At 41.4% G+C, this 13,010-nt stretch overlaps 1 protein-coding gene across 11 annotated transcripts in view; it reads right to left on the bottom strand.

The window, feature by feature from the left end:
- GIGYF2 (GRB10 interacting GYF protein 2) overlaps positions 1-13,010 on the bottom strand; it is a 126,485-nt gene that overhangs the window by 26,547 nt on the left and 86,928 nt on the right. For 10 of the 11 annotated variants that reach the window (XM_019629000.1, XM_019629026.1, XM_019629034.1 and 7 more), the window contains 6 exons: positions 10,851-11,017; positions 7,419-7,510; positions 6,293-6,400; positions 5,173-5,273; positions 3,349-3,449; positions 397-561 (listed from right to left, as the gene is read on the bottom strand). In XM_019629000.1, the coding sequence (XP_019484545.1) occupies positions 397-561; positions 3,349-3,449; positions 5,173-5,273; positions 6,293-6,400; positions 7,419-7,510; positions 10,851-11,017 (734 nt within the window). The remainder of the gene's footprint in view (positions 1-396; positions 562-3,348; positions 3,450-5,172; positions 5,274-6,292; positions 6,401-7,418; positions 7,511-10,850; positions 11,018-13,010) is intronic. The other variant, XM_019629061.1, reaches the window with a different exon arrangement.

Here is a 13,010-nt window from a genome sequence, read left to right as displayed (position 1 = left end):
GTGTGTGTGTGTGTGTGTGTGTGTGTGTGTGTGTGTCACGGGATGGGGAGGGGGGAACAATGGCCAAAAACCATGAAAAACATTCAGTGTCACTGGTCATAAGTACTTAAGCAAAGACTTAGTGAACTTCTGAAATCTAACTGGCTTATAAAACCCCAGGGAAAAAATATGCAAATCAATTCCAATGTTTTACTAGGACTGAAGAATACCCCTCCAGTAGGTTCGTGAGTGGGTAAGACAGACATTCTTTCTAAACAGAAGCGAGTCTCCTAAGGCTCTAACCCTGCTGTTGGCCTTGCATCAACCATCTCGCAGGGAGCGACGGCTGTGAAGTGATGGAGTGAGCGAGACCCTGAGGAGCCCCGCGCTGGCCCTGCAGCCAGAGCCCTCCGGTACCTGCTTCCTGCGGGCAAGGTCCTCCTCCTCCCGCCTCTTCCTCTCCTCCTCCTCCCGCTGTCTCCGCAGAACCTCCTCCTGCTGTCTCCGGAGCTCTTCTTGCCTCTGTCGCTCTTCCTCTTCTCGTTTTGCCCTCATTTCTGCCTCTCTTCTCTCCTGCTCTAGCTGTGATTACAAGAAGAGTCCTCTTAGCAACTTAAAGCCATGTACAGAACACTCCAACATCACTGCCCAGTACGTTGGGAGAAGACGGAATGTGTAGACACTACCCTTCACTCGGTCACTTCTACTGCAACGGAGGGAGAACCCAGCTCTGTGAGAGCGCTAAGCTCCCACGAGTCCCGCCATCGGAGAGTTTTATGCTCTGCTACACTGAGCGCACTCTCCCCTCCTCACCTACCTCCTCGCACCACACTACCACGCGTCACATCCCCCAGACATGGGGGAGACAGTGCCAATGAGAGCAACACCAGGCTTCTCTTGGGGTGGCCATTTCTTTGCTCATCCCCACAAAAGATTTTCTGATGGATGTTCTAACAGGGTGGCTGCAAGGTTTCAACAGCAATGTTGTAAAGCTGCTGGTGTGAAGAAATGATATAATTCTTTGAAATGTGAAGACCAACCACTTGACAAATGCCATCACTTATAGTTCCTAAATACTAGTCAAATCCAGTACCTAGTCTCTGGTTCCATTGCCACGGGTATAGTTCAGGCCTTCATTTCCTCAAGAGTCTCTTATCTGGTTTCCCAGAATCCAGTTTTGCCCACATTCCCCAGCACAACACCTAACCTCCATCAAAAAATTACTTCCAGGCTTACATTAACACCATCCTTCGCCCAGAAAATAAACCCTAACTTTAACACGACACGTGCAAGGGTCCTCGTGGCTGGCCTGCCTCAGCTTCTTCAGCCTCCCCATCTTTTATCACTTATTCCTCAGACGCTCCATGGGTCCAGGCCAGACCAAATTACTCAGCCAGTTCCTGAGCCAGGCTGTTCTCTGCATTTCTGAGCCTTTACAGGTGTTGTTTCCTTCAACTGCACTTTAAATTTTACATCCTCCTATTCTGTCAACCCCAAACCCTTTAACTGGGTTAAATCCTACTGTCCTTCAAGACAAAGTTAGCTCAGGTGTTAATGTCAATTGAAAGTGTCACCCAATTCCTGATCCCCACCTCCAAATGGGTAGCTGGCCCATGTGCTTTCTTGACCTATTTGTCTGTGCGTCATCAACACCACCCCCCACCCCACCCCCCACCCCTTTGCAAGCTTTTATCTTTCATCATCTATGAGGTGTGATCAAATAATACAGTGAATGTTTACTTTTTTTAAAAAAATTACTACAGTAAAAGACATATTGCCATTAATTCCCCTCAAAATACTCCCCCTCTCTTCGAACACACTTATCCCATCATTCTTGCCACTTTCTGAAGCAGTTCTGGAAGTCCTCTTTCGTGAGTGTCTTTAGTGGCGCTGCCGTGGCTGCCTCGATGTCCTGAATCATTTTGACTTTGGGAAAGAGCCAGAAGTCGCACGGTGCCAGGTCCGGTGAATAAGGTGGATGAGGATACGCCATAATGTTTTATTTGACAGAAATTGCCATACCAGAAGCGATGTGTGACATGGGCATTGTCATGACAGAGGATGATTTATGGCACACTTTAAAACACACCTTCTCTCAACCAGAGCTCACACCCGACTGACTGCACTGAACAGGCTGAACTTGTCACACACTGTTACTAAGGTTCGACGCACCGCTTCCCATATTGAAGATCCCTGCCTTTCCATTGGATGGCACTTGGCAGCAGCACTCACCGTATTTTTTTTATCACAACAGAAAGGCTCCATGTCACACATCACCTCTGATACAGCGATTTCTGTCAAACAGAAACATTATGGCGTATCCTCATCTACTTTATTCATCGGACCTGGCACCATGCGACTTCTGGCTCTTCCCCAAAGTCAAAATGATTCAGGACATCGAGGCAGCCACGGCGGCGCCACTAAAGACACTCATGAAAGAGGACTTACAGAACTGCTTCAGAAAGTGGCAAGAACAATGGGATGAGTGTGTTGGAAGTGAGGAGGAGTATTTTGTGAGGGATTAATGGCAATGTGTCTTTTACTGTAATAAACTTATTGTAATTTAAACAGTCACCATATTTTTTGATCACACCTTGTATGTGTTCCCAGCCACTGGGGAAAAAAGCACTGGGGAACTAGAACACACTCAAGAATTGTTTGAATTACGGTCTCTCACTCATTTATGGAGACAGACCCTGACCAGGAACCCTTTCCACATTCTGGGCACTCTAAGGAAACTGTCACTACTCAGGGGATAAGACTGCACTAAGTATAAAACAGGAACAAGATGCTCTCTGAAGCATGAGAGCCCAGAAATCATTACAGTGATACTAAGTGTTGATAGACAGCTCTTGTGGCAAGTACTAAAACCAAAATTCAGGATTCCTAGCTCCTCAGGAAGATGTGAATGGAACACAGGATCTAATATTGATGCTGAGCTTTTCAGCTGTCTGTCTGGGGACACTAAGAAATGTAAACCACCATTACTATAAAGGCTCCAGGTGGGAACTCAGGCTACAATCAAGGGTCTCAAAGCCATGCAGTGGATATGTCCTTAGTCTTAGTATTCGTAACAAGCATTTGCTTCTACCAGGAATAATATAACTAAAATATACATATGACTATGATCATTAATGTGTCAACCAACCAATCAGTTTTAATTGATCTAACTTAAACTTGTAATTTTCATTCTGTTCAGGGTCTTTTTTGGGCTACATATGCACAGAATCTGTAGGAGCTTATACCAGTTAAGTAGCAATAAACTAAAAGGGAGAAAAAGTACAGCTCTCTAGAGACAGAGACATCACTAAACCAATGCCTGTGTCCTATAGCCGGAAAGGCTGCACAGCTGTGGAAGGAGTGTCAGACCTTTGCAGCTTTGGCCTTCTCCATCTGCTGAAGCTGTTCAAGGGCGGGTCCTGGAGTCGTGGTATCATGGGGAAGATCCCATACACTACCACCTTCCCAAACTGCAAGAAAGCGAGGAAAAGAAAGTGAGGGATGTCAGAGCTGGCAAGCACGGCACGGTTGCATACCCATGAGCATAACGTAAAAAGCTGTGTCCCTGTCCCCTGAATGAGCTAAACTGCCAGTGTTCTCGTTCATATCAATACCCTTCAACACACCTCAAGGGAAAGAAAATACCAGGCATTTATCAAGGAACTAATTTCATCCTCAAAAAACATTGTAAGATATCTATCTGTTCACATCCTCCAATTTTACAGAAGCACACGCTAAGGGTCAGAGGTCGTTTTCTAACATTCCCAAGGACACAGGGCAAGCGCATAATAGGATTTCAGTCCCACCGTATGAGATCCCAAAGCCCATGGTATTTCCAACAGCCACACCACCTCTTAAGCACACCACATGGAGAAGGGGGTTAAGAGAGGCCGAAAACGAAGTGGTCGCACAATATTGTGTATGTATTAAATGTCACTGAATTTCTCATTTAAAAATGGTTAATATTGTGTTATGTGAATTTCACTTAAATAATAGGGAGGGAGGGAGAGAGGGAGAGAGAGGGGGAGGAAGGGAGAGGGAAGGAGAGGGAGACAGAGAGGGAGGGAGAGAGAGAGGGAGAGGCGTGCACAGCTGGAGGTAGGGAGGCCTCTGGAAAGGCTGGGCAGGTCTCACAAATGACACTGGGTCCTGTGGATCCGAAAGGCAGCATAGGGTCAGATGTGAAAGTAAAAAACAAAAAGGCTTCTAAGTCTGTCCTCCTATTGCCAGCAATATTTGTTGACACCACTTTTCAGCATTCTCTATTTTCTACACTCCTATTTAGCCTATTTGTGGACTATAAATTATTGTCTAGATAAAACTGGTGGACTATTTGTAAAGGACCTTGACTGCATCATACCCAAAGAAAGAAATTGTTTAATAAGGTACTTAGTTTCACAAAAACTGGAGAATATGTTAACATTCTAACTACAAATAACTACTAAGAAGAAATAAGGCACATACTGCATGGCAAGTTGATGAGGGAGGATAAGTCCTACCTGCCATAATCCCCAGGTTGATGTTAATCAGCAAGAGAACTACAGCCTGAATAGCTCAATGGCTCTAAGAAAAATCCAGCAATGCCCACGGTTCCTGAGAATTTTCAACATCTACTATAACCTGTTCTAAGGACTACCCATGGTTCAAACTACCCACCTCTGCAGGTATCAGACACTGAGAAACACAAGTGTTTCACAATAAAAACTTGAACAATCCCAGCCCCCAATTTTCTCATTTGATTTAAAAAGATCAGAGAATAAAGTAAGATGTTCACTTCAAAGCAGGATTTTCACTTCCCAAAATTTCTGGGTGCCTGCGGTGTTAAGCTATATGGCTACCTTGACTCACAAGAATAGATCACTACTTATATTTTTCACTCTGGCAGAGGAGATCAGAAAGTTTAAAAGACTTTTCCACACTGATTAGAGGAACATAAAAAAGAGAGGCTGGCTAAAATTCAAGAACTTTATCTACTAAATAATTTCTAGCAAATCCTTAACAGTGGATTTTCAACAACACTTTCAATCCTTTACTGGGGTCTATAAAAAAAAAAAAAAAAAGAAAAGAACTTTTTGTTAATATTCAATACAAAACAGGTTTAAAAAAAACCCCTGGTATTTCTTAAACACTGAATTATAAAATTATTCGCGTCTAAATCCCTGGAGCTACACCAAAGGCCAATCTAAGTTTTACCTGCAGGCTGTGAGGCTGTGGGCTGAAGCTCCCAGATAGACCCAGTATCTGGCACCGACACAGATCTCGTCACTGAGGAAATGACGTTCTGATCAGATATTCTGCAAAAGGGAAATAAAAATATTAACTTGCTCCTGTCATTTGCAAAATAAAGAGGAATTTCTATATTAAATGTAGGTTTGCTAGGTTATCTGGCCAGAAAACTCCTTCACTGTTTTAACTAAAACATAACATACCAAAGCATTTAGGAGAGGAACAAAGAGGCACAATGGTCACACTTCTGGACTCCTCAAGGAATTAGCAAACACTGATTCCCAAATAATGGATATACTTGCTATCTTCAAAAACAAAAAACCAAAAACCCAGAATATCTCAATAAATGATGGAGGCATATTATAATGAAAAAACCCACTGATGTGAGTCAGAAGGTCTGCATGTTAGTTCTGTGTCAGAAATGTTCTGTATATTATGACAACCAAGTCCTTTAGCCTCTCAGAGTCCCGGCTGGCCCATCTGTAAGATGGAGACCTTACCACCTAACCTGCCTACCTCAGGGGATGGCTTGTGGCTCAAAAGAGTAATGTAAAAGGTTCCAATTAAAATGGACAGGAGGCTTTTAAGAACAGTGACTGATACCTTTACAGAGGGTAAGACAAACATCAACCTGAATGATAATCTGAAACAGGAGAAATTTAAGACTTCTAGCATAATTCCCTTTTCCTTTGACCTACCTTAATAGCTTCTGGGTTCTGAAAAATTATAAACCTGTGCGGCATTGTTAATATCTTTCTTGAGATATCACGGGTAAAAATGACATCAAACTTCTAGACTACATTTTTGTTGCTGGTTCCGTAAGACTACACTGCTTCTCAAGTGTTGTTATTCTTTTGTTATCACTCCAAATTTATCCTCTGAGTTAAAGACTAAATAAATGCTTTACCTCCAGCTTATTTTTTAAAATTATATTGCTTTTACACACAACCCAGTTTTCTGTAGTGTGTGGGTATTGTGATACCAGAGTTCACAGTCTTTCCTTTCTTCTTTCTCTAACACACACACACACACATACACACACACGCGCGCACGCGCACACATGACACTTCATGGAATGACCACCAACCTCATCTTTAGGGCCTGGAACTGTTGGACGAGAAGTGCCAACTGTTGCTGCTGCTGGGAAGACAGGGCTGCTTTCTGTTGTTGAGCCAAAACTTGTGCATACTGTTGTCTTTAAAAAGTAAAATAAATTGTAACCTGTCTATTCACATTTAGTCTATCCACATTTAGTTCACTTTACAATGAAAGACATGGTTCAGTCCGCCCCGCCCCCCCCGCCAAACACCATCAAAAACAGCTTTCAAATACATTTTTATAATTCTTCATAGTAGTCATACAGAAAATTCTACACTTCATTCTAGAAAGAACTGAACTTGACATGCTTCTGAAAGAAGAAAAAAAAATGTCAAAAACTGGTAAATTCCCTCAAGATAGTGGCCTCTTATCAGAAAACAAATTAAAATCAAACAGATTCAAATAGCTACTTCCACATTAAGAACCCTTTGCAAAAATAAAACCACTTGTATAAAAATTCTCAAATTTATCTTTCAGCTTTGAAATTTTTAGGTAAGATTTTTTTCACTAGATCAGCAGTAGACAAATTTTTTCTGTCATGAGCCAGACAGTAAATATTTTCAGCTTTGCAGACCACAGAAAACCACTCAATTCTGTCACTGTGTGCAAAAGTGGTCACAGACAATGCCCAAACAAGTGGGTGTGGCTGTGTGCTAATTAAGTTGCTTCTAAAAACAGGTAGCGGGCTGCCAGTCTCTGCACCAGATGACAGCCAATCTTACTTCTACAAAAGAAACACACAAGTGATTCTGCCCACACCACTTTTAATAGTATAAACTTTTACTTCTTTCCTGTCCTGTTGTCTACATTTTTTCTCTGTGGCACTCAAAGCTGAGCCATTTAGGAGGCACTTAGTTCTTAGCACGCCTGTTGATTCTTGCTTTAGGAGCTAAAGACCTTGCAAAATTATAGTTATGTGTCATCTTCTGTAAATGCTGGTATTTAAGAAGATAAGACCAAACTGAGAATGTATAGTGGTAACATGTCACTAGCTGGGTGAATGAAGTGCCCTATAAACTTTTAGTTTTGTGCTATACAAGGTGACACACGTGAGCAGATTATACGTAAAGCCCTTAGGAGTTGCGGTACACCCATTACTACATCACTGCTCTTACTGTATTAGGAACTGCTGGTACTGGAGGTGCTGCATCTGGTATAAGGCCGTGAGCTCCTGCTGCCTGGTCAGTCGTTCCTGGTCCAACTCTCCCTGGGAGTGAAGGGAGGGGGGAAGAAATACCACTGAATAAATTGCAAAGAGCCGTAAAGTCACTTGGTGCATGTATCTGAAAGCAAAACGAATCCCAGACCTTCGGTTCCCACTTCACCTTTATGTCCAAAATGCTTAACTATAAAAACTCAGGTATCTTTAAAAACTAAACAGTGCCATCTAGTGGGAGAAGGTGGTTATCCGCATGTAAGAGAGTCACTAAGGTAGGACAGGGTTCTATTATTCTCCCCTCCCGCCCCTGAAGCTGAATGTTGAACTGTACTCGTCATTACTATAATTAAAAAAAAGTATAATTCAATCTTAAAAGTGATTCATAAATTTGGAGGTCATGTAGGAATTACAGAAATGGGACAAACAGAAGGAATAAAATTATCTAAAGGTTAACGGAAATGCTATGGTAGGAATTTTCTAATAGCACATAAGGAATACAGGGAGCCAGTATGTATGTCTTAAGATGATGAAAATTTTTAAATTAAACAATATAAAAGAGCTTTGAAAATTATAACTCTGTACCCCAAAATCAGATTTTCCTATTGCTATTAATACATCATAGTTGTAAAAAATAAACTGCAGCAAAATCCTGTTTTTTGGCTTATATTTCAAATAACATGGCAGGAATTTAAATTCTGGAAAGCTGAAAGTGGGAAAAAGAATGAAATGTGAAGTGTAAGATAACAGAAATACAGTACACGTCCCTTACTTGTGGTTTTACTTTCCAAGGTTTCAGTTACCTGTGATCAACTATGGACCAATAAAAGAATTCCAGAAACAAACAATTCATAAGTTTGAAACTGCACACCATGCTAAGAAGTGGGATGAAGTCTCGTGCCGTCCCCACTCCATCCCACCCGGGGCATGAACCATCCCTTTGTTCAGCACACCCACACTGCAGATGCTCTGGCCAGTTAAGTCACTTAATAGCTGTCTTGGTTATCGGACGGGGGATGGGGGGTGCACACCACATTAATTTAATGTATTACAGTACAATGTTGTAATTATTCTATTTGAGTATTAGTTACCGTTGTTAAATCTCTTACTGTGCCTAATTCATAAATTAACTTTATCACAGGGATGTATGTACAGGAAAAAACATAGCACATATAAGGTTTGGTACTATCTGCGGTTTCAGGCACCCACTGGGGGTCTTGGAACGTATGCCCCGTGGATAAGAGGGACTGATGTAAAAGTTTATGGGTGACACAGATTAAACTTAGGCAAATCATTAATGAACAGCTTATATCTTTATTGTACACAGATTATAGTTTGGAATAAAATATTTGAAATTCAGGGACATTTTTCTTTCTCAGTAAATATTGAAGCTACATAGAAGCTACGCTAGGTTCATCTAAAATTTCTACATGAAAACCTAGGTTTCCAGGTGTAGTCATCATCAAGATGACTTCTTTTCAGTGCATTTCAGGTCAAAGGCAGTAGCTAACAGGAAGTAAAGCTGCCCCTGGTTTTTCCCCTAAGCGACTCTGACTGAGGCTCAGCTATAACTGCAAGTCAGGAAATAAATGTATGTCAAGCTCCAAGTAAGGAACTTTCAGCTCAGAAACATCAAGATAAAAACTCAACCCAATTTCAGAGAAGGAGAATAAAGCTCAAACTTGGTATATAAGTTAAATTTATATACAATAGTACACAGTATAATTTTTCTTTGGATTTACAACAGAAATGTCAGCAATAATCCCTCACCCAAGAATCTTCACTGCTCTCCAAACTATAGGAGGTCTCAACCCATCCGTGCATTGTGAAATCAATTACCAGGTCAAGAGCAACATTCGTATATTTACAAAAGGAAAAAACAGAACGAAATATGTGCATGGCACAAAATGTTTTGTGGAACCTATTTCACATGTATACACACACACACAGAGAAGTGATTAAAACTCACTTTTGTTTTTTTTACTACGGGCTGTGGTCAAAAAGTTTGAGAACCACTATTCTCACCTCCGAACTGCCGTGACTACCGTGGTGGTGTCTTATTCACCTTCACCTCTTAGGAACCTACCTACCACAAGGCCTGGCACAGGCCCTCAATATATAGTGGATGAAAAAGTCAGTGGTGATGTCACTGCAGAAATCCACTGTTCACACCAAAGTTTCTTACTATGGCTACTTTTGGCTATGGCCAGCAATCAGCCACTCCTACCTGGAAGAAGGAAAAGGTAAGGCCCAGATCCAAAGCCCTCCAAAAGGAACTCTACAGGGAGAGGCTCAGGAGCAGCTGCAAGGCGTGAGAGTTCCCGTTCAAGGGACGCCACTGCCACTATACTATGGGGAGGGGTGACATTATGATCCCATTTTTAGTTAAAATATCAGTAATTAATATGCTTTAAAGTCTTCCAAATAGTCCAACGCACTGGACTTTTAGATTAGTAACATGTGCTTTAAGGTAAACCTCAAATTTAGAAACTTTACGAGTCAGAGGGCAAGCAGCAAATGGAGGGGGAGGAGGAGGAGAAGGCATTCTAAGTAGCGGCAACAAGGACTCTAAAGTGACAGTGCGGAAGCAGAGCAGATTAGGGCGGAAGTTCTGAAGTGAGCCTAGAAAAGGATGTGCCAGAACATGTGGACCTGGTAGGCGGGCCACGATAAGGTCTTCATTCTACACCCTCTGGAGAGCTACTGAAGGATTCTGTTTCCAGAGAGAGAAAGTATGTATGTGGAGGGGGGGGGGTACAGGTATTTGAGTTTTGAAAAGATCTATAGCTAGGTATGCAGCTTCCAATTCAGAATTCCCAGCGCCACTGCCATTACTTTAAAATAACTACTTTCCGCCAGCCGAGTGGTGCATTGGTTAAGAGCTGGCTTGGGACGCCAGAGGGCCCCGGTTCGGATCCCACATATGAGGGCCAGTGACACTGCCCTCTACAGCTAAGATGCTGAACAACAGCTCAACCTGGAGCTGGGCTGCCAAGAGTCGCCGGCGACAGCGTAGGCTGCAGCCCCTGTGGCAGTGGGTTGCCATGGGCTACCGTGTGTAGCCAGCAGCCAGCGTGAGTGGCCAGCAGCCGCAGTGAGCGGCCATCCAGAAGCCGGCAACTGATCTGCCTCGCCCGGGAAGAGCGCAATAGATGGTGCCAACTTGGGCCAGTGAAGCAACGTCCTCCACAACTAGAATGAAGAACAAAAGGACAGCAACTTGTCTGTTCCCCTTCCCCAACTCCCCAGCACTGTTCCCATCCCCCAATTCCCCAATAAAAATCTTTAAAAAAAATAAAAAAATAAAATAACTACTTTCCTCCTCTTTAGATGTAACAGAAGCAAGTGCCCCTGTGCTTAACGTGTGTTCTGGGTGAGCTAAGGTACTTACCATATGAGGAGGGGGAGCTGGACCAGGGGAGAAGGGAACCCTTCCCCACATTTTCATGATATCACCAAGAGGCTGAAAGCTTTCATCACATGCTCTCTTCACCAATAAAGACATAGTGAAATAGCCCGCTTGAAACCATTCTGCCATCTCCTGATTATTGAAGGGACCTGTAACAACAGCAATTGAAACAAAAGGGCAATAAGAATCCTTTCAGGCTAAAGAGGAAAAAAGTATTTTCTGGGTCTGATCCTCATCCAGAGGTAAACATCTGTTTCAGGTGGCACCTGTCAAATAATCTGTAAGATAATTTAATTCATCTCCAAAGGCGGTAAATAGGCTTCTAATAATATGCAACAGAAATGATTTTGAAATAGGCCTTATGCCTACATGTCCCAAATTCTCAGCAGTGCTTTAATTATTCTAAGGAGCCTAACTGTCTCCATCTCACTCAGTCTCTGCAATTCACCTGTCAGAAGTATACATAAAGCTGAAAGAGCCAGCTGTTCGTTAGACTTTGTATCACTCGGGCACAGAGTACAGAAACGCGCAGGGCTGGATAGCTCTTCCTGATTTCCATTTTCTGCCCGAAATTACACAACTAACGTCCACAATTATAGCTGAAACTCCAACACCCCTCTTTCATCAATTGACAGAACAGCTAGACAGAAAATCAACAAGACCATCAACCAACAAGATCTGACATTTATAGAATACTCCAAACATAGTAAACAATAATCAATTAAATTAAGACAAATTATAATTTATTTACCCAGGTAAGACTAAATCTGGCCTTGGCTAAGGGTTTGAAAAAAACTAACATTCTCTAGATGTTTTGTAGTAAGAAATAATCAAGTATTTTATACACAAAATTAACAAACACACTCTCTCTGCTCAGTAATCATTCATTCATTCATTCAGCAAATATTTACTGACAACCAATTATGGGAATACAGCAGTAAATAAAACAAAGTCCTGGATCTTCCACTTCCGGGAAGATGGAACAGATGTATTTTCCCGCTCCTCCCGATAAATACAACTAAAGCCCCTGCACATTATATATAAGACAAATAAAAGAGGACTGAAAGGTGGAAAAAGGAGGCAGACTAGGGACCCTGGGGCTTGAGGAACCACATGGTGGTGAAAGCCTTGGGTTTTCATTTTACCTCATATATACCAGATTTGGAGCCAAAGAACCTAGCAATTAAGGAACAGGACCGAATTAGATGCTGTCTACAAGAAAGTATTTCAAATATAACTATACAGGTAGGTTGAAAGTAGAAGGATACAAAAAGATATACCATGCAAAGATTAATCAAAAGCTACAGTGGCTATATCAGTATTTGATAAAGTAGACTTCAGAGCAAAGAAAATTAGAGACAGGGACATTATATATAATAAAAGGTCAATCACCAAGAAGACATAGTAATTGTAAAAGTATAAGCACCAAACAAAGCTACAAAATTGTGAAGCAAAATCTTGTAGCTGAAAGAGAACAGGCAAATCCACAATAATAGCTGAAGACTTTAATACCCCTCTCTCAACAACTGATAGAACTAGACAGAAAATCAACAAGATTATAGAACTCAACAGCACCATCAACTATTAAGATCTAACTGACATTTACAGAATACTCCAAAGATAGCAAAATACACATTCAAGCACCACCGAACATATAGCAAAACAGTATATATTCTGGGCCATAAATAAATCTCAATAAATTTTTAAAAACTGAAATCATATACAGTGTGTTCTTCAACCACAACAGAATCAAACCAGAGATCATGCAAAAAAAGATAAAGGGAATATCTCCAAACACTTAGAAACCAAACAACACATTTCTAAATAATCCATAGATAAAAATGGAAGTCTCAAGGGAAATTAAAAAAAAAATACAAAAATACAGAAACACAATGAACTGAATGAAAATATGCACGTCAAATTTTTGGTATGCAGTTAAAGACGTGCTGAGAGAGAAATTTATAGTAATAAATGCTTACATTTGAAGGGAGGAAAAGTCTTAAATAATATAAGCTGCCACTTTAAGGGCCTAGAAAAAGAAGAATTAAATAAACCCCAAGATGTAGAAGGAAAGAAATAATAAAGAGTTGAAATCAACAATATTGAAAATAAAAACAATAGTGAAAAAAATCAATGAAACAT

The sequence above is a fragment of the Hipposideros armiger genome, unplaced genomic scaffold (genome assembly GCF_001890085.2).
Source record: "Hipposideros armiger isolate ML-2016 unplaced genomic scaffold, ASM189008v1 scaffold_17, whole genome shotgun sequence".
Classification (NCBI taxonomy): Eukaryota; Metazoa; Chordata; class Mammalia; order Chiroptera; family Hipposideridae; genus Hipposideros; species Hipposideros armiger.
This window is presented reverse-complemented; position numbering and strand designations above follow the sequence as displayed.